The sequence below is a fragment of the Schistocerca cancellata genome, chromosome 4 (assembly GCF_023864275.1).
Source record: "Schistocerca cancellata isolate TAMUIC-IGC-003103 chromosome 4, iqSchCanc2.1, whole genome shotgun sequence".
Classification (NCBI taxonomy): Eukaryota; Metazoa; Arthropoda; class Insecta; order Orthoptera; family Acrididae; genus Schistocerca; species Schistocerca cancellata.
In genome coordinates, this window is record NC_064629.1 from 813,404,777 (window position 1) to 813,431,373 (window position 26,597).

General features: G+C 44.2%; 1 protein-coding gene across 1 annotated transcript in view; it reads right to left on the bottom strand.

Annotated features, from left to right (window-relative positions):
- LOC126183869 (lipase 1-like) overlaps window positions 1-26,597 on the bottom strand; it is a 295,410-nt gene that overhangs the window by 196,701 nt on the left and 72,112 nt on the right. Inside the window, exons 2-3 of the mRNA XM_049926161.1 lie at window positions 25,470-25,653; window positions 7,423-7,537 (exon numbers count right to left, since the gene is read on the bottom strand). Coding sequence (XP_049782118.1) covers window positions 7,423-7,537; window positions 25,470-25,653 — 299 coding nt within the window. The remainder of the gene's footprint in view (window positions 1-7,422; window positions 7,538-25,469; window positions 25,654-26,597) is intronic.

Below are 26,597 nucleotides of genomic sequence, written 5' to 3' on the forward strand. Positions count from 1 at the left end.
TTCGGTTTGTTGTCACACGATGTTCTGCCTTCATTAAACTGTCGCACCCACGAACGCACTTTCGACACATCCATAACTCCATCACCACATGTCTCCTTCAACTGTCGAAGAATTTCAATTGGTTTCACACCACGCAAATTCAGAAAACGAATGATTGCACGCTGTTCAAGTAAGGAAAACGTTGCCATTTTAAGTATTTAAAACAGTTCTCATTCTCGCCGCTGGCGGTAAAATTCCATCTGCCATACGGTGCTGCCATCTCAGGGACGTATTGACAATGAACGCGGCCTCATTTAAAACAACGTTTCTATCTCTTTCCAGTCGGGAGAAAAAAAAATCGGAGGCCTTAGAACTTGAATGCACCTCGTATAGGCTGCTCAGCTTGGACAGTTGCTGTTAAATAGTATCGTCCTTGGTTCCTGGGTGTGCTCAAAACAACCCTGTCGACATATCTCTTTTCTGTAATGGTGATGATACTAGCAATGGGAGAGAGTGCACACTGGCCCAATCTGAATTTTGCCAGATCTCCGTGAAGGTCAAATCACCCCTCCTCCTCCCCGCTGCCACACTACTCTAGGCCACTTGGAAGATGTAAAAAACGTACGAAATTAAAAAATGGGTGCTCTTATTGGTCTTGAACGCTCACCCAGCTTGTACATTTGCTAGAACGATTCTCTGTTAGTATATGTCACGTTCAGCCATGCCAATTCTACACATGTCATGCTCCCCTATGGTTTATGACCCAAATGGTTGCCTTTACCCCACCACCAATTCAAAATTGTTGTGGCACTGCAGTCGCTTACCTCCAACAATTATCCAAGAATGCTTGCAAAAGGATTCGTCATTCCTGTTCTGTTCATTGCAGTGAAAGGATAATCATCATGAAGTGTAAGCAGTAGAGATCTGCCACCACCAGACACGATAAAAGAAGAAAAGTGACACACAAAATTGAATGTAGGTATTAACAAATTCCTCATTGTTCATTATTATTTTTCATTGTACATGTATCTTTTCGCAAATACTTACATTTTTTCCATAGTATTGGAACAGAAATCAACACTGCTTGTTAGATCAGGAGAGACAATTTTTCGACTTTCTGTTACACTATATGATCAAAACTATCCGGACACCGCCAAAACACGTTTTTCATATTAGGTGCATTGTACAGCCACCTACTGCCAGGTACTCCATATCAGCGACCTCAGTAGTCATTAGACATCGTGAGACAGCAGAATGGAGCGCTCCGCGGAACTCACAGACTTCGAACGTGGTCAGGTGGTTGCGTGTCACTTGTGTCATACGTCTGTCTGTACGCGAGATTTACACACTCCTAAAACTCCCTAGGTCCACTGTTTCCGATGTGATAGTGAAGTGGAAACGTGAAGGGACACATACAGCACAAAAGCGTACAGGCCGACCTCATCTGTTGACTGACAGAGACCGCCGACAGCTGAAGAGGGTCGTAACGTGTAATGCCGAACGACGACTTGCTTGGTGTATGAAGCATAAACATTGAACGAATGAACAGTGAAAAAACGTTGTGTGGTGTGACGAATCACGGAACACAATGTGGCAATCCGATGGCAGGGTGTGGGTATGGCGAATGCCCGCTGAACGTCATCTGCCAGCGCGTGTAGTGCCAACAGCAAAATACGGAGGCGGTGGTGTTATGGTGTGGTCGTGTTTTTCATGGACGGGGCTTGCACCCCTTGTTGTTTTGCGTGGCACTATCACAGCACAGGCCTACATTGGTGTTTTAAGCACCTTCTTGATTCCCACAGTTGAAGAGCAATTCGGGGATGACGATTGCAGCTTTCAACACGATCGAGCACCGGTTCATAATGCACGGCCTGTGGCAGAATGGTTACACGACAATAAAATGCATGTAATGGATTGGCCTGCCCAGAGTCCTGACCTGAATCCTATAGGACACCTTTGGGATGTTTTGGAAAGGCCTCACCGACGGACATCGATACCTCTCCACAGTGCAGCACTCCGTGAAGAATGGGCTGCCGTTCCCCAAGAAACCTTCCAGCACCTGACTGAACGTATGCCTGCGAGAGTGGAGGGCGTCAGGAACTTACAAGTAACTTTCAGCCAGGGGTCCGGATACTTTTGATCACATAGTGTACTTGCACTGCCACCGCTCAGCGAGCAGAAATCAACCCTTGATATTTCTGACGAGGACACACGGCTGTTCCAGTTTCCAATGTCTGCATCACCATCATAACTTGTCGAACCGCAGCTTCATGGTTCCAATGTACTACTATTCGTCACGACTTATAATTTGACTGCCAGTGGATCGGAACCTGTAAATATAGATACAGAGCCAGATACTGACTGCCATGTAGTAATATACATCTTTTCTCTGGTGGAGCGGCATGAGCTACATGGTAAGATGAAGGCTCAGATGGCGACAGAGTAAGACCCATACCTCCTTCTCCAGACATTCACGCTCATCGAGAGGTATGGAGCTGCAACACTCAAGATAGCACCAGGGGACTCTTGAGTATATTTACACCATCAAACTTTTTGAACAGATTACTCTTCCTATAGCTTTGTTTGCAATACAGGGTGAATTTGGAGACGGTAAGAAACAATTATTTGGGAAACATGCAGTGGGTTTGATGTAGAAAAAAAAGAATGATCGATTTTTTAACCATTGTGATTAACAGTGTATGAAAAATATGTATTACAAAACTTTTAAAAATTGTTTTATTTGCGCACCCATCTTGTAATTTAGAACAATGTAGAAAGTTGTGCACAGCTTGTAGCTCAGTGACTAAGGTAACTGGACATGATTATACAAAACATAGAGTAGTCTCATTGCTATCCTCACCCAATTACTATAACTTGTAATCCAGGAAGAAAAGCGGCAGGAAATTCAGAACATTTAACATAGTTTGCCTATTTAAAAAATAACTGTAGCATTGTCGTCACAGTGCACATAATCCCAGCGTCAATCGACGGCTGGAATTTGAGGCTAAACAATCTTTGTCAGTGTATGCTTGAGTATATTAATGTTAACATTGTAATATCTCAGAATGATCAAATGAACATGTTACGCAAAATATACGATCTTCAGAGAGAAGTAAGTGGCGCTGAATAATAAAATTAGAAAGCTAAAACTGGTCATAATATGCAAATGTATGTCACAATTAAAAGTTACAAGTCTCAACTTCATCAGAGCAATATTTTGGTTTAAATCGGCGTTTTAATGAAAAATTTAAGCCGCTAAATTGTAGACACAGAAAGATGAAAATTCGATTTAGCCTCAGTTTCACGTAAGAACATTAAATACGTACATCAATACGCTATCTTTATTAGTTTTCAAATTATTTACTAATAACCAAATTTGGAACGAAAAGTCTTTATTCGTGGTAGATTGTGATTTGCATTTGTAATAGAAAGTTCTCATTGCAGCACTCTATTACATTCATGAAATAATACAGCTGTACTAAGTTTCGAGACTGCATTGTAAATAACAGTGGTTACAAGGAATCTTAAACAGGCAGTTCAAAGGTCATGTTTTACTGTCAGTTCCTTTCTAAAAATTCTAGCTGTCAAAGTTTAAATGCGGTCCAACTAAAACTTTTCAGTAACTAAAGCAAACTTAACTCTGTTTATGTGAATATTAAGAAGACTGTAAATTGTTAAACGACAGAGCTCTTGATTAATACATGCCCGAGAAAAGGACCATTTAGATACTGCCATAGGTGCCTAGAGCGATTGATAGCAGATGTTCTGTTTGGTGGTCCGCTGCGCCCCTGTATAAATACAGACAGAGAGGCAGTGGCACACTTCGCACCGAGACACCACACTGTCCGCGTCCGCGTCAGTCAAACGCCATCATGCATTGTACCTCGGGTAACGTCATAGCTTGATACACTTGAATGCGTTTTCGGTAAAATTAGGAAGTGAACTCGCGAGGACTGTACACTGTCCTGGCTCGGTTAAATTTCATGCAAGTAACTGTTTGCTGCCGTTCGTAATGTTGACCAAACCGCGTGGCAAGTGAAGAGATTATTTTCCACTTTTAAGGCGAGCAACTAACTTTTGGTGATATGAGTCAGGATGATAGACCATTTTACTTGCAACTTCCCTTGGAGGTCGCCTCTGATCTGTTACTTTTATTTATAGTCACAATTCCTGATCCCGCTGAGTAAACACCAAGAAGGAAAATTTTCTTTCACTGCGCAGAAAGAGTACTGTGGACTTGCTGACTGTAAATTATGGTCAGTATATTCTCCATCGCTCTCTGGCTGACCTTAAAAATAGTTTTCAGGCTCTTGTAGACAGCAAAGGTAGGTGGAACGCACTGACAGACAATTTAAGAGTCTTTTCATAACGACATAACGACCATTGGATTTTACCTGCGGCCCCCCCCCCCCCCCCCCCCATATGGTCATATGGTTTATCAGCCGGTAAACTGAACTGTGAAAGTGATCGGTGCAAAGCAGGGGACTCGATAGGCACTAACAGGATACCGAAATGAAATATTTCGAAATCATTGGGAGGACAGTGTTGAGGTTTGCTCGCGAGTATAGAAACTAAACTGTGAATGTTAGCCACAGTAGACTTGAACGCGACGGAAGGAGATAAGAGGACGGCCCTATACCGGGGCTAGAAGCAGACGGTGCATAATCGCGGAGCTGCGTGAACCTGCAAGTTACCAGCAAGCTACTCCGCGCTCTCACCGATGCCCAGGCCTCCCTGGAGCTACTGCAGAAGTCAGAAGTTGAAATTAACGAGAATGGTTCTGTCAAAGTAATAAATCCAGAATCTGAAGGTGATTTGTCAATAGTATTACTGCGAAATTAGAACCAATTTCTGATGATGATATAATTGAAGATGAAGTCGAAAAAATTATAATTATAGAGTTATCAAATAATGTAACTGAGATAAATATTTCTGAAATTCATCCAATTCAGGGACTGCTAGAAACTCCTTTAAAACCGGTTGAAATACCAAGTGGCGACATAGAGAAACCAAACTGGATGCAGTTACTATTTTCAAAACTTGAATCTTATCATAAAGAACTGAACAACAAGATGGAATCCAGTAGTAAACAGTTAAGTAGTAATTAAAAAGTAAATGTTGAAATGAACTCAAAACTGAATAGCTTAAACAATAAAATTGATTCTAATCACAATGATCTGCAAGCCTAATTAGGGCAACAGCTTACTAAACTGCATAGTATTTTCAAAACTGAAACTGGTATAGTTCGTAAAGATTCCAAAGACACAGATGATCTTAGGAAAGGGAGCTTGTCAGAAAGAATAGGCAATGAATCCAAACTTTGCTCTAATCGGTTTGAGGAAGTAACAAATAAAGTAAACGCTTGACAGAAGGATATTAAGAAAGTAAAATCTGATTGCGTGAAACTGTATAAGGAAGCTGATAAAAAATTTTCTGACAGACTGGAGGCAGTAGAATTACAAGTAGAAAATCTAAATACTATTATTACTAACATAGAAAATAGGGTAACCTCTGGTAGCTCTTGTTAATACTACTGTAGAGCATTTTGCTTCAGTTGGCGCAGATTTTATCGGATGGCGTCAGTTTTTACGTTTTGATCCAGACAAAAAAATTCACCTGTTAGAGTCCTGGAATGATTTTAAGGATGCTTTACCAAATGCATTGTCAAAACATGAGACAATTTCTTTCATAAGAAGTCATATATCAGGAGATACTTTGCGATGGTCAGCTGACGTAATGATTAGATGAAAAACTCTTTCTGATTTTAAAACTGCCTTTCGTAATGAGTACTGGTCACACAACAAACAAAACGATGTTTGAGAGAATTTTGGAGTGGTAAAAAGTTTACTCCAGATCACGAATCAGTTATCAAGTTCTCTAGAAAGTGGGTTTCACGGTTGTCACATCTGACAGAAAAAAATTAAACCAGTAATGATGATCATGGGACTAGAAGGTAAGCTGCCTTGGTTTTGGCAGAAAAGAATCATTTTCGCACTTAGAAATAACGTGGATAGGTTTATAGAGTATCACGAGCGAGTGGAAAGGGTAGCTGCTGTTGAGTAGCAGGTGCGGAACAATACTAGGTAATATCACACTGAGGCTCCAAAGAAACTGGTAAAGGCATGCGTATTCAAATACAGAGATTTCTAAAAAGGCAGAATACGGAGCTGCGGTCGGCAACGCCTATATAAGACAAGTGTCTAGAGCAGTTGTTAGATCTGTTACTGCTGCTACTATGGCAGGTTATCAAGATTTTAGTGTCTCTGAACGTGGTGTTATAGTCGGCGCAAGAGCGATGGGACGCAGCATCTCCGAGGTAGCGATGAACGGGGCATTTTCCAGTACGACCATTTCACGGGACCAATGACGACTGAAGAGAATCGTTCAACGTGACTGAAGCGCAACCCTTCCGCAAACTGCTGCAGATTTCAATGCTGGGCCACCAGCAAGTGTCAGCGAAACATCATCGATATGGGCTTTCGGACGTGAGGGCCCACTCCTGTAGCCTTGATGACTGCACGACTCATAGCTTTACGCCTTGCCTGGGCCCGTCAACACCGACATTGGACTGTTGATGACTGGAAACATGTTGCCTGATCGGACGAGTCTCGTTTCAAATTGTATCGAGCGGATGGACGTGTACGGGTATGGAGACAACCTCATAAATCAATGGACCCTGCAGGTCATCAGGGGACTGTTCAAGCTGGTGGAGGCTCTAATGGTGTGGGGCGTGTGCAGCTGGAGTGATATGGGACTCCTCATACGTCTAGATTCGACTCTGACAGGTGACACGTACGTAAGCATCCTGTCTGATCAGCTGCATTCATTCATGTCATTGTGCATTCCGACGGACTTGGGCAATTCCAGCAGGACATTGCGACGCCACACGCGTCCAGAATTGTACAGAGTGAATTGAAAATATCTGGGATGCCTTGCAATGTGTTGTTTAGAAGAGATCTCCGGAAGGCATATTCCAGGAGAGGGAAATGTTCAAGCGCCTACATCTCTTGGGAGAATTCTTGGGTGCGCTTGAATCAAATATTTGTTAATAAATACACATTAAGCTTTCTACCGTTTATGCTGTTGGTTCGCTACAATTTATCGCATTAGTTTTCCCATTACTGGCTCCAAACCTTTCACGATTGGTGGACATATGTTGGAGCTTGTTTCCTGATTCCTAGTAAGTCGAGGAGAGTTCGACATATCTATTAAGCGTGGCAGGAATGCCTACCTATTTGGTAACAGTATACTTCATAGGTAACAAAATCAGAGCTACTTGAATCTAACCCATCTCAAAAGAGCCCATTCACATCCATCTACAGTATACAATTTGAGTGCACGTGTTCTGCTACAAACCACAGGATATCTTTGTTACCCTTGAATATCTTAATCGCTACATACAATTTGAGTGTATTAAAGAAAAGAGTGTGAAAAAAATTGCACCTGAATTTCCAGAATGAGGGATCCGTAGTATTCAGGGTTGTGTGTCTAGCACTGTATCTGTTTCCTCTGAAGTTCATCAGCCACACGTCGTAGCCGTCATCTGCAAGTAGGTACCCTGCAACAGCAACCAGTTTACTGGATAAGATTTCGAGGAAACTTAAGTTTTCTACACTTTGAGAATGATTTTAATGGTTGTGTGATAGTTCAAGCAATACTTAATAACAAACATTGTTCCATTACACTTTTATAACAACTAGTATTGTCAAATATTTTATTGAATTATAGCCACACTGGGGAAGGATCATAAATACTTCAATGGCAAAATGATGACAATGAGTGCCCTAAAGTGTCTTTAGAAACTTGCTTATGTTTTCCGGAACACAATACCCGTGGAGATGTGACGCTGTTGGCATTTGAACAAATACATTCTGAATAAAGAGTATACTCTTGTGGAACCTCAACAAAATGTCAGTCAGTTGCCCCAAGAAACTTTGTGTCTGTGAGGAAAAACCGAATTAATGTTTGAACAACTGACCTTATGCTTTTGTAAACGCACGTAGCCCAACTCAGCTATTTTGTGTGTGCATGTGACAGTTTCTTGTGGGAGCCGCCAGATCCTATCCTGGACCTAATGCTGGTGGATCCGCCTCCAGATGTTGCCCCAGATGTAATGTGGGTGGATCCACCTCTGAACCGTACCCAGATGTAACGTGTAGATCCATCATTGGACGTAATCCCAGATGGATCCATTTGTGAATCCTATGTTAAACCTATTCCAGGCAGTGTGGGCTCCGTGAGAATTCGACACATGCACCCATAAAATAGAATAAATTGAGTATGCGTTTTTACAACAGGATAAAGCCAGTTCCTCAAACACAGTTTCCATCTGTTACATGTATTCTGGATCATTTAGCATGAACCAGGTATCAACCCATGCTGAAATAACTATATTAGTACTTGGTGTATCCTCCACAGTCGGCAATACAGGCACTGACTCTAGCATCCAAGTGATCATACAGATGGAGAATACTGTCCTCGGATAAGTTACGCCACATCCGCTTGACCTGTTCATGTCGTTCTGTAAGATTGTAGACAAGTCCAGAGATTGTGCTGACCAGGGAAATTACTGCACGTCTTGCAGTGTACATTGACTTTCATGGGCAGTTTGTGGGCGAGCATTATCGTGTTGCAACAACGCATCACCTTCCTGTTGTAAGAACGGCAAAAGAACATGTCTAATAACATTTTCCACATACCGAATGCTGGCTAGCGTTTCCTCCAAAATCACCAAAGGTGAACAAGAGCTGTAGCTTATCGCACCGCAGACCATAAGGCCTGGGGTGGGACCAACGTGTCTTAGACGAATGCATTCTATGAGACAGGGCTCACCTGGCCTACGTCTACGAGCAAACGACTATCACTGTATTGAAACCAACTTACCCTTTGAATCATCATTCTTTGCGTTCTTTTGGCGACCACCGTTCGAGTCAGCAGATGAATCTACACTGAAACGAGGTCACTGGAATACAAATCTGCGCCCATTTCCCACTGAAATGAGTCTGCAGTAACTGGGGAGCAAAAACTTTCGACCTTCCTGTGGCAATGACAGCCTCTTAATGCAAGTGTTTCGGTGACTTTAAAATAAGTTTCTTGTTAGCAGATGCAAAATAGTCTCTCCTGGATCAAGAGCTGTAATTCTTCCAAGTGCGAACGGCTCCACTGCAATAGGGAAGCCCTTATGAGAACCATTGATTAGCTATGGTTGGCCCTGCCCTTCCCTCTCGGCAGTGGTAATTCACCCGCGAGGTCAGGGAGAGCGTGGGACGGAGCTCAGCTCTCCGGTTCCTCCACGTGGATATCAGTGTCCTCGCAACCGTAAAATCACCTTTGGAAAGGGAGAGTGCACGCCGATCCAATAGCTATGCTGCCACTTTCTTTGAAAAAATGGCTCTGAGCACTATGGGACTCAACTGCTGAGGTCATTAGTCCCCTAGAACTTAGAACTAGTTAAACCTAACTAACCTAAGGACATCACAAACATCCATGCCCGAGGCAGGATTCGAACCTGCGACCGTAGCGGTCTTGCGGTTCCAGACTGCAGCGCCTTTAACCGCACGGCCACTTCGGCCGGCCCACTTTCTTTGAATTCGACCAATTATTTGTGTGAACAGTAGCTTGAACGGATTGAGAGAATGGCTTAGTCAGTTTCTGATGGTGTGCAGTAGCATGTGGCTAAGGTTCCGAGTCCACTGTTGACAGCTTCCGAATGATTTCGGGTTCAAATTCAGCTTTTCCGTCACACATAGGCTTACCAGAACATTTACTCGTACTTGAATCTGTGGTCTGCATTTGTGTGAACGCGTCACACTAGGCAACTGGCTTCTTAAGGCCCGATACAAAAGAAATAGCGAACACTAGAGGTTGCATAGCTTTGAAAGCTTCTTTAGCTTCACCGTAGGGTATATATCTCGTAAGTTTCAACTCCTGAATTTTCTTTTCCTCGTTATAAACCCCACACTTCCTGCTCCATACTGGGTGATCTCCAGAACATTTTATACATTTTGGAGGAAGTGTACAAGAATTGGCCGATTCGTGAGCTGGGCCTCCACAGTTCCCAAACGTGGCCCTTGATTTACAGGCTATAATGGGATGACCAAATCTTTGATATTTGAAGCACAACATTGGGTTGGGAACGAAGATCGAACCTTACGACAGATATAGCCTGTAAAAATATTTTCATGGTAATTCCGGAGGATTGAACTTTAGAATAAACGTTGCAGTTTTTTCCAATGTACCACTGACTCCTCGCATATAGTTCTGCCCTTCCATACTCCAATATTTTTCCATTCTCCTCGCAACTTCTCAGGGTTCATCTCCATTATATTGTAGCAGGCAACCATGCGTTCACGTAAGTTAAGGGTGTTATGCAACCGGCCGCAACATGGTAGTCACCTAAGCCCTTCCATCCCAGAAGCTTAAATACTTGGTCCGACATGGTAGTTTCAATTAGAAGTCCTCCATTACGAAGTTGTTCAACACTTTTTAAAGAACCAGCAATACCTTCCAATGCCTTGTGAATACAGAAAGGGGAGATTAAAGGTTACCCTACTCTCTTGATTACAATGAAAGTGTTATGGCAAACTACTGCCCTGTTAGTATAATTCTGAAACTTTTTTTTCAGGTGGACTGGCCAACTGAGCTCTCTTTGTTGCGTGGGTGTAGGTACTCCCTGACAGTACACCCTTCCTGTCAGGAGAAGATTGGAACTGAGGTCGCTCCATAGCGATCCCACGAAGCACTAGGGAAACAAATGTCGATCTAGACAGAGCCCCATCTGCCTGAGCAAGTCTTGTACAACTAGAGGCTGTCATGTGACCCAGAGATTGCCCGCTAGACTCTGTTTCACCTCAGCACCCATTCACCTCAACACTCATTCACCTCATCAGCAGGTAGCACAAACGAGGTTGACGTCTTTTTCTCTATAAAGAGGCATGAACCTTCCTCATGGTACAGGTGGTGCGACCGAGGCCTCTGGTCTCTGAAACACACAATGTTCCACTGCTGCACCTAACGATGGTCCCTGAAGTATGCCCCGAGTTTACGGTAGAAGAGGTAAGTCGGCGCCAGCCGGTTCCCAGATCAGGAAAACTGGGGTCACCCTAGCCATACCCAACCACTGCTGGAGGAGCTCGTAGGGTAAAACACAGCCCTCCCTTCCCTAAGTTGCGGCACACTCTTCGTCAGGCCCCTCCGTCGAGACCTGTCAGGTTTGGGTGACCATGACAGTAGCTATGCTACCGCTGGCATAGCCCTTAGCGTCGCTGAGTCATGCAAACTCTCCCACCTGTCAGTAAAACTGCCTACGATAAAGCGGTGTCCCCCATGATGGTCTAGCTTAAAGGGATGCAGGTGGTCCGCAGTAATATTCACGTAGTCCATAGCTGTCCTTGTTCCTTCGAGTACTAAACAGGTACCATGGAAGCCCAGGTGAATTTCTCTCATAAGCTATAGAAGTGGTATGTGATGACAGCACATTATATAGTTCGTTCTTTTCTGAAAGAGTGTCTGCAGCTCGTGACCTAGGGGCTAGCGTTGCTGCCTCTGGATCACGGGGTCCAGGGTTCGATTCCTGGCCGGGAAATTTTCTTTGCCCGCGGACTGGGTGTTTGTGTTGTCCTCATCATTTCATCATCGTCATCATTTGTGAGAGTGTCTAGACTGGATTGTGAAAAGAAAATGGACTGTGTAAAATTTGGGACTTTGTACGGGCGCTGATGACCGTGCAGTTGAGCTCCCCACAAACCAAACACCATCATCTAAAACAGTTCTTCAATATGTCCGACTCGACTGTGCCCTGCATCCCCCCTCCTTTCTTTCAAAATACTGCCCCTGACGGCCTGCGTCCGAGGCACAGTCCACGTTTCGAGCAGCCGTTCGTTTGAACGAGTTCCAACAAGACCACAGATCTGGGATAACAATAAACGTGTTTCACTCGATCAAGCAAGACGCTTCCAGAGTTCACAGTCCAGTTTCGATGTTCTCACGCCTATTACAGTCGTAACTGACGATATCGTTGGGTCAAAACTGGAGCACTGTAAAGCCCAGTGTTCAACAATGTACACTGAACGGTACGCTCGTAAACACCAGCTTTGGTCGTCAGATCTGCCTCAGATAGCCACCTATCCTGTTTTACAGAGCGCACAAGCCTCCGACCTTCATGTTCTGTGATGATGTATGACAGGACGTAGCCAAAGCGAGAGAGAGGGGGGGGGGGACACCAAGGGGGTCCAGACCCCCCTTATCACTAAACTGAAATTACACATGAACTACTTGCTATGGAGTGAAATTGAAAGATGTAAGGGGCGAGCAAAAAGTTTCTGTTTGAGGGAGCTACTGCAGCGTATATGCAACATGGCGCTACTCCGATGCCGGTATGTAAGCACCGACATGTGGGTGAGGAATTATTATGGCATTCGTGTCTTTCCGACTTGCATGTGGTAAACATGGAAACGTTACCTATGGCGAAGTTATTACCCAATGCATCCAAATCGGACCAACGTGCTGGTTTTCTTTTCTTGGCTGCCGAAGAACTAGTAGACACGCAGCGGAGAACGAAGAATGTGTATGGAGCAGGAAATGTGTATCGAAAAGCATCGTTCTGAAATGACTGACAAGGGGTGCCTCTACTTCATGATAACTCACTTTCCCATATCGCAAATGTCGTAACGCAGAGGTTACGACAACTCCAGTGGGAGACACTCGAGCACCCGCCCTATAGTCCTGATCTCTCCGCATGCGATTATCACGCCTTGGCCCCTTCAGAAAAGCCTTGACGGGTCACAATTCCTGTCCTATGTGCAGCAGGCAGTTACGGACCTTTTTTTTCGTTTAAACAATACAGAGTAGCCCACAACCTGGGTTACTAAGGTGGGCCGTGTGCTACTTAAGACAAGTAACAAGTCAGGCAGCATGTAGGTCTCTTAGCCGTCATGGCTGCTCACAAGTTAAATTAGCTTGGCAAGCACCCATTCCGTTGCCCGTCCCTGCCACGAGGAGGCGGACCTATTTCTAATATTTCTGCCCTAGTTGTTGCTCTGCGTGTTGGTGCACTATATAATACAGTAAGTGATGTTTGAATTCAGCATAATTAATAAAAGCAATATAATTATACGAAATTATTGGCAGAGAAATTTCTAGAATATATGATGTCAACTAAATCCAAGTTCTCACTCATGCGATTCCAGAATGCAAGGCTGTTTATGTGCCCTAGGGTTTAACAGAAATAGATTTCTCTATATGAGATTGTCAATGAAGTTAAAATTAACATGAAACATAAAAGCAGTATGAATATATACATACGATAATGTAACTTTAAGATAAAGTTTCAAAGCTATTAGTAATAAGTGAAGCCCAAATTCTTGCATAGGCAATTTTAGATATAGGAAATATTCAAGTAGCTAAAGTTAAACATAACAAAATTCCTCTATTCAAAATTTTAAAATTTTACAAATTTAATTTAGTGATAAGATAGCATTACAAATCAGCAATGCTTAGAGACAAGAGGTTACCAAAGTTAGGATAATTTAAAAAAATTGTACTATGTACAAAAGAAAATAAATGTAGACAATGAATTTTTGAAATGTATGGTGTCACTTGAAACCAAGTTCTCACTCATGCGATTCCAGAGTACAGAGGATGTGTATGTGCCTTGAAGTGGAACACAGATTTCTCTACATTAGATTATAAATGGGGTTTCAAATTTCGCATAAATAATAAAAACAATATGAATATTAACATATAACAATCTCGCATAGACAAGTATAGATACAAAAATATTCAGGTAGCTAGAAGTTGAACATACTCAATTCCTCTATGCATAATTTAAAAAGTTAATTTAAAGATGAGATATCATTGCAATACCAACAATTGTTTGAGACAATAGATTACCAAAGTGCAAACAATATGCTGAAAGTCACTGAATAAAACTAGAAGTAAATAAACACAATAAATGGTTCAGTATTACGTTGGAGAAGAAATCATAGGAATTCCATATGCGTAAAATCATAAGAATTCCATATGCGTAATATATCTTCAGAGTTTGAATGCACTAGAAAGATCCTTATTAGAATATCAAACGTTAAGTCTCGTAGAGATATAGAATATAACGATTCAAATGTGAAATTACTTAAGTTAATTGCAACTAAATCTAGTCCATCTGGCAAGTCAAGTAACAAGGTTGTGAGACAAGAGAAGGAACCTGCATTATATGTCAAATAATATATCAAATTATATGTAAGCCAAAAAAGGGAACCTGCATTATATGTCAAATGATATTCATCAATCAATCTTATGACTATGCCATTATACGTTTGACCCTTCTACAACTTCTGTGTCAATATTAGTCGGTATCTGTTCCAGTATACGTGTCAGAGTCGGAACTTGTATCTTCCCATATGTTGTGTAGTGGTACTGTTTCTATCTGTGTTCTTGTCCTGGCAGTAGGATGCCGATTTTTATACATTTCAAGCGAGGACTTTATCACGCAGCAGGACACGATGTTTTACGAAACGGGTATCTTCAGCCTGGTGCGACGGTGGGATGATTGCCTCATTGCCCACAGCGATTTTGCCTGAGTGACATACCGATTCTGAATTGTAAGGCCTTCGAACAGAAAGTTTTTATCGACTTTTATATGTTTGATTTTCAATCATAGGACGATACGCACTACCGATAGTCAGCAAGGCCATCGACACATTTATGCTATCGTTCTATCGATAACACTCTCGGCGAACGCCTATTAATGTATGTGCTGCCATTTATTGTTTATGCGTGTGTGCTGTTCTGATAGTTTTTAATTTCGGATAAATTTGTAACGAGAAAGAAAAGTAGAACCTCTTTTGATTCGTCCACTAGTGTTACGATAAGTTAAAAGCACGGACTCACTACCATAATAGTGTAATTACCTATCTATAGCAGTTTAATGTCAGCACTGGCGTTGTTATTTGGAGACTGGCAGAACTTTGGAGTTGCGATATTTCAATATTTCACAAGGCAGCGGAACGGTAAACATCAATACAAATAACATTAAATTCAAATCAGTGCATAAAAATACACTTTGCCTGTGTCGCCAAAATATCGCATTTATCGACAAAAATATCGTCCAAACGGTCATGGTTGCATTTGTTAAAAAAAAAAAGAGCTCAAAATTCTATCATTATTAGCCCAAATGACAAAATATGACCCAACCTGCTCACCCGGGGAGTACTCAGTAATGAAAACCGGTTCCGATACGGAACGATGGGAGGCATTCGTGAAGAGCGGAAGGAATATGTGGTGACAGCACATTCTATAGTTCGTTCTTCTCTAAGAACTCGACTGTGCCATGCATCCCCCCCCTTTCTTTCCAAATATATTTATGCTCTTGTAATACTATAATAACTGAAGCCACGAATTCTCTGCACATTAAATATTAAAATATGCATGCATCCATGTACTATCAAATGACGAAACATGCACAATTAAAGGAGAAACATGCAATATCAGAATTCCATCTTTTATTGTGACTCATTTTATTGTCCACACATCAAAAAAAGTTTGCATCACCCCGGTTTCAAGAACTCCTGAAGATAGACGTTGACTGGATATTGTATCACAGACACAGTCCCTTTGACTGTTCAGAGATGTCACTAAACCCACCCAAAGATGTAAACGACCATGCATGAGCAGTGCCTATTAGACGAAGGTGTCCGACAGCCGATCAGTTCCAGTCATTCCACCAGGAAGGAGGTACACGGCACGTGTTGTCCGTAGTTCAACCATGCCTAGACGGTCAATACCGCGGTTCGACAAGGAGCAGATACAGAGAGACAGGAACTGTCGATGACATGCCTCGCTCAGGCCGCCCAAGGGCTACTACTCCAGTGGATGACCGCAACCTACGGACTATGGCTCGGAGGAACCCTGACAACAACGCCACCATGTTGAATAATGCTTTTCGTGCAGCCACAGGACGTCGTGTTATGACTCAAATTCTGCGCAATAGGCAGCATGATGCGCAACTTCACTCCCGATTTCCATGGCGAGGTCCACCTTTGCAACTACGACACCATGCAGAGCGGTACAGATGGGCCCAACAACATGCCGAATGGACCACTCAGGACTGGCATCAAGTCCCCTTCCGATGAGTGTCGCATATGCCTTCAACCAGACAATCGTTAGATACGTGTTTGGAGGCAACTCGGTCAGGCTGAACGACGTACGCCGCTGGTGGTCATGGAAGGCGCCGTAACGGCTGTACGATACGTGAATGCCATCCTCCGACCGATAGTGCAACCATATCGGTAGCATATTGGCGAGGCATTCGTCTTCATGGGCGACAATTCGCGCCCCCATCGTGCACATCTCGTGAATGACTTCCTTCAGGATAATGACATGGCGTGACTAGAGTGGCCAACATGTTCTCCAGACTTGAACCCTATCTAACATGCCTGGGATAGATTGAAAAAGGCTGTTTATGGACGACGTGACCCACGAACCACTCCGAGGAATCTACGCCGAATTGCCGTTAAGGAGTGGGACAATCTGGAGCAACAGTGTCTTGATGAACGTGTGGATAGTATGCCACGACGAATACAGGTTTGCATCAATGCAAGAGGACGTGCTACTGGGTATTAGAGGTACCGATGTGTACAGCAGTCTGGACCAACACCTCTGAAGGTCTTGCTGTATGGTGGTACAACATGCAATGTGTGGTTTCCATGAGTAATAAAAAGGGCGGAGATGATGTTCATGTTGTTCTCTATTCCAGTTTTCTTTACAGGTCGCGGAACTCTAGGAACCGAGGTGATGCAAAACTTTCTTGACGTTGTGTGTATTTTAAAACAACAGACAACAACCAGTTTTTCCAAATTCTCCTCCGACCAGGGTAGATCTGGGCCTAGATTCGTCTGGATTCAGGAGGCGAAGTGGTTCGAATCCATCCACGGGCAACACTTGTAACGCCGGAAATGCATATCCTCCTATTTCCATCTATTGCACTGCAAATTTTTTTCCTTATTTTGTCACCTGAAGATGTGACATTTCTGTCTCTTTATATATTGTAATTGTTTTACTCTTTGTATATATATATTTATGCATTTATGTTGGTTTGTTTTGTGAGTATTATTTGTATTTATACGCTGGGTCTGGCCTAGGGAAAACTATGCTATCGAACGATTACATCGATAGGTCGTGTGGAGAACCAAAGTGTTTAGGATCTTTGGGAGTGTTAACTCTGCCGCGTGGAGCGCGGGAAGAGGGAGAGTCTGGCTGGGGTGGTGCAGTGGAGCAGTTGTGTTGTGTGAAGCTCTCGCGAGTTGCCGCGCTTTCGGGGTTTGGCAGCATGTAATTGCGCTCGACTTGCAATGATAGTTTCTGACATGGTGTCGCGGACGGGAAGCATTAGCTGGCGCACATCAAGAGCCCGTTTCGTCTGTTGACCGTGTCGAGAAGAAGGCGCGCCAACATCCAGCTTCTGCAACAGCGACGGCCGACAATGAGTGACTGTCGCCACCTCCTCGATCGACGGCTTCAAACCTTCAATCAGCCAACAAGGAAGGCTGGAAGCACGTAAAGTTTTAGAACTGTATGGCAGACCTCAGCTTTTCAAACTTTTAAAATTGTTGCATCACAAAATTACAGCAACTTAGCATGAACGTTTGTTGCTCATTGTCCCAATTGCATTACCAAGCAGGGTCCCTTCCTTTTCCGGAATGAACCCGAGTGTTGTTGAAATTCAAACGCCAGCATCATTCGATTTCACTGCTTTAATTTCAAAGTTCAGTTAAGGTATTCATAGCTGGCTACAATATTTAGATTACACAAGCACAAATTAAGAGTGCGAGTTTTGTTACCGTATTTTAGCTTACCTGTGACTGCAGCTCAGCTTGGTACGTACTAAATTTTACTATTGTTAATTGTTCATAATCATTTAATTCAAGTTCAAAGTTAATTCTCTTATTTCTAAATTGCGTAGATTGAGGTAGTCCAAGACTAATCGTATTTTACTGAATTTCGATGTGCTTCAGAAAGAAAGCTCACTATTAACTTCAGTCACTAAATTAACTTTCGATTTTCTGGTTTAATTAATTCTTTTGCTAAATTAAGTCAGAGTGTAGTGAAATTTATTACTTCTGACAAACTTTCAGTTTTCACACTACACGTGTCAACCTTCAGTTGCCACGCTTCTAGTGCTAATTATATGTGTAATAACCTTTCTTTTTCAGTTACTATAGTAATTGTCCTTAGGACTTGCGACCGTAATTTCCCCCAAATCTCAAATATCTAATTACCGCTAGTTAATTTTTAACGTAACGGCCGCACATTTACTTTCTTTATTAACTTTACCCCTTTTCAAAATTAATTTCCACCAGTTTCATTTGCATTTTTTCTTTCATTTAGATGTAACCCTTTCGTCCCTCTTTACCGACAGATTAACTTCGGTAACGATTGCTTTTCCCAAATTCCCATTAGGTACACGCAGTTTAATTTTTCACTGTCATTAAGGTCGATAAGTGAGGGGGAGGTTACACACTGAAAATCATTTCCTGTAGTTTCCCATTTCCTGTAGCGCCAGGCACTTGGTGTCTTATATAGGTGTTGCCGACTGCAGTGTCGTATTCTGCCCATATATACACTCCTGGAAATTGAAATAAGAACACTGTGAATTCATTGTCCCAGGAAGGGGAAACTTTATTGACACATTCCTGGGGTCAGATACATCACATGATCACACTGACAGAACCACAGGCACATAGACACAGGCAACAGAGCATGCACAATGTCGGCACTAGTACAGTGTATATCCACCTTTCGCAGCAATGCAGGCTGCTATTCTCCCATGGAGACGATCGTAGAGATGCTGGATGTAGTCCTGTGGAACGGCTTGCCATGCCATTTCCACCTGGCGCCTCAGTTGGACCAGCGTTCGTGCTGGACGTGCAGACCGCGTGAGACGACGCTTCATCCAGTCCCAAACATGCTCAATGGGGGACAGATCCGGAGATCTTGCTGGCCAGGGTAGTTGACTTACACCTTCTAGAGCACGTTGGGTGGCACGGGATACATGCGGACGTGCATTGTCCTGTTGGAACAGCAAGTTCCCTTGCCGGTCTAGGAATGGTAGAACGATGGGTTTGATGACGGTTTGGATGTACCGTGCACTATTCAGTGTCCCCTCGACGATCACCAGTGGTGTACGGCCAGTGTAGGAGATCGCTCCCCACACAATGATGCCGGGTGTTGGCCCTGTGTGCCTCGGTCGTATGCAGTCCTAATTGTGGCGCTCACCTGCACGGCGCCAAACACGCATACGACCATCATTGGCACCAAGGCAGAAGCGACTCTCATCGCTGAAGACGACACGTCTCCATTCGTCCCTCCATTCACGCCTGTCGCGACACCACTGGAGGCGGGCTGCACGATGTTGGGGCGTGAGCGGAAGACGGCCTAACGGTGTGCGGGACCGTAGCCCAGCTTCATGGAGACGGTTGCGAATGGTCCTCGCCGATACCCCCGGAGCAACAGTGTCCCTAATTTGCTGGGAAGTGGCGGTGCGGTCCCCTACGGCACTGCGTAGGATCCTACGGTCTTGGCGTGCATCCGTGCGTCGCTGCGGTCCGGTCCCATGTCGACGGGCACGTGCACCTTCCGCCGACCACTGGCGACAACATCGATGTACTGTGGAGACCTCACGCCCCACGTGTTGAGCAATTCGGCGGTACGTCCACCCGGCCTCCCGCATGCCCACTATACGCCCTCGCTCAAAGTCCGTCAACTGCACATACGGTTCACGTCCACGCTGTCGCGGCATGCTACCAGTGTTAAAGACTGCGATGGAGCTCCGTATGCCACGGCAAACTGGCTGACACTGACGGCGGCGGTGCACAAATGCTGCGCAGCTAGCGCCATTCGACGGCCAACACCGCGGTTCCTGGTGTGTCCGCTGTGCCGTGCGTGTGATCATTGCTTGTACAGCCCTCTCGCAGTGTCCGGAGCAAGTATGGTGGGTCTGACACACCGGTGTCAATGTGTTCTTTTTTCCATTTCCAGGAGTGTATATTAGTTACAAACTAAGGTGTGCACACCCGTTATTGAACATGTAAACGTGACTACCGATATTCCGATTTAGGTTATGACACGTTCCACGTTCAGTATGTCTGCCGTCATTGGCAATGATGTGGCGCAGACGAATAGCGAAATTCTGCATGACCCACTGAAGTGTCGAAACATCGATGGTGTCTATGACCTCATGAATGGCTGTTTTCAGCTCAGAAATGGTTTTGGGGTTATGGCTGTACACCTTGCCTTTAATATAGCACCTTGCCTTTAATATAGCCCCACAAAAAAGAGTCGCATGTGTTCAGATCTGGAGAATATGGTGGCCAACCGAGGCCCATGCCAATGGCCTCTGGGTAGCCGAGAGCCAGAATGCGGTCCCCAAAGTGCTCCTCCAGGACATTAAACAGTCTCTTGCTTCGATGGGATCGAGCTCCGGCTTGCATGAACCACATCTTGTCGAAATAAGGGTCACTTTAGATAGTTGGGATGAAATCATCTTCCAAAACCTTCACGTACCGCTCGGTAGTCACCATGACATCAAGGAATATCGGGCCGATTATTCCGTGACTGGACATTGCAGACCACGCAGTCACCCATTGAGGGTGAAGAGAATTCTCTATCGCGAAATGTGGATTCTCGGGCCCCCAAATGGGCCAATTTTGTTTATTGATGGACCGATCCAAATGAAAGAGGGCTTCGTTGCTAAATCAAAGGCGCATGCGCGTACTAGTTACTATCATACCCCGCGGCCAACTGTACAGATGAAGGTCCTAACGAAAACCGTTCAGAAGTTATGACGATTTTATTTCAATTAATTCAATAATTGTCACCCTGTAGATACAGCGCAAGCCACCATACGGTGGGTGGCTAAGGGTACCCTGTAGCACTACTAGTTATTTCCTTGCATGTTCCTCTAACAAACAGAGGGAGGGAAAAACGACTGTCTATGAGCCCTAATTTCTTGTATTTTATCTTCGTGGTCCTTGCGCGGAATGTATGTTGGCGGCAGTAGAATCATTCGGCAGTCAGTTTCAGCTGCCGGTTCTCTAAATTTTCTCAATAGTGTTCCTCCAAACTTCCCTCCAGAGATTTGAATTTGAGTTCTCGTTACGTGTTGTTCTAACCTCAAGGTAACAAATTTTGCAGCCCGCCTCTGAATTGCTTAGGTGTACTCCTTCAATCAGACCTGGTATGGATCCCAAACACTGGAGCAGTATTCAAGAAGAGGTCGCACCAGTGTCCTATATGCGGTCTTCTTTACAGATGAACTACACTTTCCTAAAAATCCTCCCAATGAACCGCAGGCGACCATTCGCCTTCCCTACCACACTCCTCATATGCTCGTTCCTTTTTATATCGCTTTGCAACGTAACGTCCAGATGTTTAAAAGACGTCATTGTAACAAGCAGTACACTGCAAACGCTGTATCCGAAAATTACTGGTTTGTTTTTCGTACTCATTCATATTAATTTATATTTTCTCACATTCAGAGCTAGCTGCCATTCAACACAGCAACTAAAAATTTTGTCTAAATCATTTTATATGTTCCTACAATCACTCAACTTCGACAGGTTACCGTCCACCACGGCATCATCAGCAAACAACCGCAGATTGCTGCCCAACCTGTCCGCCAAATCATTTATGTATACAGAGAACAACAGCGGTCCTATCACACTTCCCTGGGGCACTCCTGACGATTACTTTGTCTTTGGTGAATACTCGCCGCCATTCTTCTCTGCTCTGCCAGGAGGCATTCAGTGTCACAGTAGGCGGTAGTCATAATGCCTTGGCTCATCATTACATAGGTTGCGTGCAGATGGCTGAGGAAACACTATTTTCCGTCTAGGCGGTACAGCAGCTCTAACTCTCTTTTTTTTTTTATTCACCCTGCTGCATTTGGATATTCTGGTCCATCGTATGTTTTTTCTATACAGTCCACAGGGTTTTGCAATTACATATAAATTTTTGTGTTTGTACACTAGTTACTTCAAGAGCCGAATTTTTTCGGCCTTTTCTTCTTTCGGTCACTTGGGTGTGATACAATCCAACCCTTTCTACATCTGAAGTTATTTAGCTAATAAGCAATGACTTTATTCTGGGACTTACCACTAGACAGCCTATCCTATGATCTACTCATTTAGAGTCTAAATATTTTTTATCTTTGTACATTCTATTCAGGTTCTACATTACAGTTTCAGCAAAAGCCTACTTCTTCCTCAATATTTCCTGTGTCAACTGAAATATCGCTGCGAAATTTGTTATGACCATTTCTGGCTGTGAAAAGTTATTTAATTCCAAAGTTTGATTATTAATCCTGACTTTTTTTGCCAACAGTTACGACTTTTACAGCATACTCTATCTTTCCTTCACTCTTATACGCGGGCTTCTGAAGCTTTAGATTCCGAACGTTATTTTCAAAGCTACCTTTCCACTTGCTCACAATTTAGGATTTGACATCGTTATGAAAATAATTACTTTCAGAAAGCATAATGTCGGTCTATGTTATGTAGTCAGCAACTGGATGAAGCTTCTTTCTTCATTTTACTTCTTCCTGGCTTGGTGCAGCACTATTACCTTCCACGCTCGCCCAAAATGGTCCACTATGTGTAAAGTATTGCACACCTTGAAGTCGCTTGGCATTTATATTATCATTTAAAGCTCGCGTTTGCTGGCTTAGAGTTGGTGCTTAAACCGCTACGCTGGTTCCCTTAGGCGCTGATCTAAGGTTCAGTTTTGGGTGGATGTTACTTTTAACGACCCACAGATGCTTAATGTTTTAACAATATATTAACATCGCATTACAACATTTTATTTAAAGTGCTTACGTCAGTGCTTACTAGATTGTTTCACAAAAACTTCCAAGAAATTACAGTTCATCTAAATACATAAACTGAAAAGAATTTGTCCAAAAGTTTGAGAGGTACCTGCGTCATGCAGTTATTTTAAGAACCATAATAGCGACAGACTATCACTACTTCATAATTTATGCGTTATAAAATCGAATTTAACGCTCACTTTTGCCAATATTTCACTTAGCTCTAAGATGATAAACAGAGATCTACAGACTGCGGGTATGAGAACAAAAAAAAATGTAGTGGACTGATATATCTTTCTGTCGTTTCCAGCTACGTTCGGGAAAGGCAGTTTTAGTATCGTCGCCGGATTCTGACGTCGATATCGAGATAGATGATGGCCGTTCAGAGCTGTGTAATTTCTCGAGCGTACCGCGGGAGCCTTGGTCGGCGTGGACACCGCATGAGGTGGAAAGACACTCTGAGGGCGTAGGAAGCGAGGCAAGTGAGCGCGCGTTTCCAGGTCAGTTTTATTTACATATCTGAAACTGTCCTTTTGCCTGACGTTACTATTCACACACAGTGACACACTTGTTCTCAGTTCCTCCTCTCGGTTTGCCATTCAGGTTTTTGTTCGTACGCTGTTAACGATTCTAGGCTAATGCCCTGAATTCCTCTCTGCTTTGTCCTTTAGGATTTGTGTTCAGCTTGTCGTCATCTACTCGGTATTTTTCGGTCGCTTACCGTTTCCTCTGAAACCGTTTACAGGCACTCTCAACCTCGGTAGTGCGTTATTAAATGAATCTTTCTATTACACGAGTGTACCGAGAATATCAGGAATCCAGTACAACATCAAATCTCCGACATCGCTGCGGTCGCAAAAAGATCCTGCAAGAAACGGGACCAACTACGACTGAATAGAATCGTTCAACGTGACAGAAGTACAACCCTTCCGCAAATTGCTCCAGATGTCAATTGCATATCCCCTTAACAGCAGCAAGTGTCAGCGTGCGAACCATTCAACGAAACATCATCGATGTCGACTTTTGGAGCTGAAAGCCCACTCGTGTACGCTTGATGACTGCACGACACGAAGCTTTACGCATCGCCTGGCCCATCAACACCAACATTGGATTGTTGATGACTGGAAACATGTTGCGTCGTCGGACGAGTCTCGTTTCGAATTGTATCGAGCGGATGGACGTGTTCGGGTATGGAGACAACGTCACGAATCCATGGACCCTAAAGGTGTGGGGCATGTGCAGATGGAGTGATATGGGACTCCTGATACGTCTAGATACGACTCTGACAGGTGACAGTTACGTAAGCATCCTGTCTAATCACCTGCATCCATTCGTGTCCCTTCAGCATTCCGACGGACTTGAGCAATTCCAACAGGTCAATGCCACCATCCACACGCCCAGAATTGCTACAGAGTGGCTACAGGAACACTCTTCTGATTTTAAACACTTCCGCTGGCCACCAAACTCCCAAGACATGAAGATTATTGAGCATATCAGGGATGCCTTGCAACGTGCTGATAGAAGAGATCTCCACCCCCTCGTACTCTTACGGATTTATGGACAGCTCTACATCCATACTCCTCAAGCCACGTGACAGTGTGTGGGGGAGGGTACTTTGAGTACCTCTATCGGTTCTCCCTTCTATTCCAGTCTCGTACTGTTCGTGGAAAGAAAGATTGTCGGTATGCCTCTGTGTGGGCTCTAATCTCTCTGATTTTATCCTCATGGTCTCTTCGCGAGATATACGTAGGAGGGGGAAATATAGTGCTTGACTCCTCGGTGAAGGTATTTTCTCGAAACTTCAACAAAAGCTGGTACCGAGCTACTGGAGTTTATCTATCATCTCCATAGCGCTTTCGCGATTGCTAAATGATCCTGTAACGAAGCGCGCTGCTCTCCGTTCGACCTTTTCTATCTCTTCTATCAACCCTATCTGGTACGGGTCCCACACCGGTGAGCAATATTCAAGCAGTGGGCGAACAAGTGTACTGTAACCTACTTCCGTTGTTTTCGGATTGCATTTCCTTAGGATTTTTCCAATGAATCTCAGTGTGCAATCTGCTTTACCGACGATCAGCTTTATATGATCATTCCATTTTAAATCACTCCTAATGCCTACTCCCAGATAATTTATGGAATTAACTGCTTCCAGTTGCTGACTTGCTATATTGTAGCTAAATGATAAAGGATCTATCTTTCTATGTATTCGCAGCATATTACACTTGTCTACATTGAGATTCAATTGCCATTCCCCGTACCATGCGTCAATTCGTTGCAGATCCTCCTGGATTTTTCATTGTTACAACCTCTCGATATACTACAGCATCATCCACAAAAAGCCTCAGGGAACTTCCGATGTTGTCCACAAGGTCATTCATGTATATTGTGAATAGAAACGGTCCTACGGCACTCCCCTGCGGCACACCTGAAATCACTCTTGCTTCGGAAGACCACGGTGTCAATTCGCTCCAGCACTACTGCAGATATTAGTCGAGTCCATGCCACGTCGTGTTGCAGCACTTCTGCATGTTCGCGAGGGCCCTACACTATATTAGGCAGGTGTACCAGTTTCTTTGGCTCATTAGTGTATAAACTGCGAGTACAAAGTTCAGCCCTCCCTTGGCTTCATACGTACCGAGCGCGGCGCCGGGCCCCCTTAGCAGCCAGAGGTCAGAGGCGCAGAAGAGTCCGTGCAGCAGCAGCGCCGGCTGCCCGCCAGGGCGGCCGCCCACCAGCCGCTCCAGCCTCACCAGGTACCCGTCCGCGGTGCGCACCTCGTGGGCCTCCACGGCGTACCCGGCCGCCTTTGCCATCTCCTCCTGCAACATGTAACCAGATTATCGAGCCACTAGTGGCTGCTGCATACCGGCCCCAATATCGGCACGTGTGTGGGCGACTTCCACAATAACTACACTACTGGCCATTAAAATTGCTATACCAAGAAGAAATGCAGATGATAAACGGGTATTCATTGGACATATATATTATTCTAGAACTGACATGTGACTACAATTTCACGCAATTTGGGTGCATAGATTCTGAGAAATCAGTAGCCAGAACAACCACCTCTGGCCGTAATAACGGCCTTGCTACGCCTGGGCATTGAGTCAAACAGAGCTTGGATGGCGTGTACAGGTACAGCTTCAACACGATACCACGGTTTCGTCAAGAGTAGTGACTGGGGTATTTTGACGAGCCAGTTGCTCGGCCGCCATTGACCAGACATTTTCAGTTGGTGAGAGATCTAAAGAATGTGCTGGCCAGGGCAGCAGTCGCACATTTTATGCGTCCAGAAAGGCCCGTACAGGACCTGCAACATGCGGTCGTGCATTATCATGCTGAAATGTAGGGTTTCGCAGGGATCGAATGAAGGTTAGAACCACAGGTCGTAACACATCTGAAATGTAATGTCCACTGTTCAAAGTGCCGTCAATGCGACCAAGAGGTGACCGAGACGTGTAACCAATGGCACCCTATACCATCACGCCGGGTGATACGCCAGTATGGCGATGACGAATACACACTTCCAATGTGCGTTCACCGCGATGTCGCCAAAACGGATGCGACCATCCGGATGCTGTAATCAGAACCTGGATTCATCTGAAAAATTGACGTTTTGCCATTCGTGCACCCAGATTCGTTGTTGAGTACACCATCGCAGGCGCTCCTGTCTGCGATGCAGCGTCAATGGTAAGCGCAGCCATGGTCTCCGAGCTGATAGTCCATGCTGCTGCAAACGTGTCGAACTGTTCGTGCAGATGGT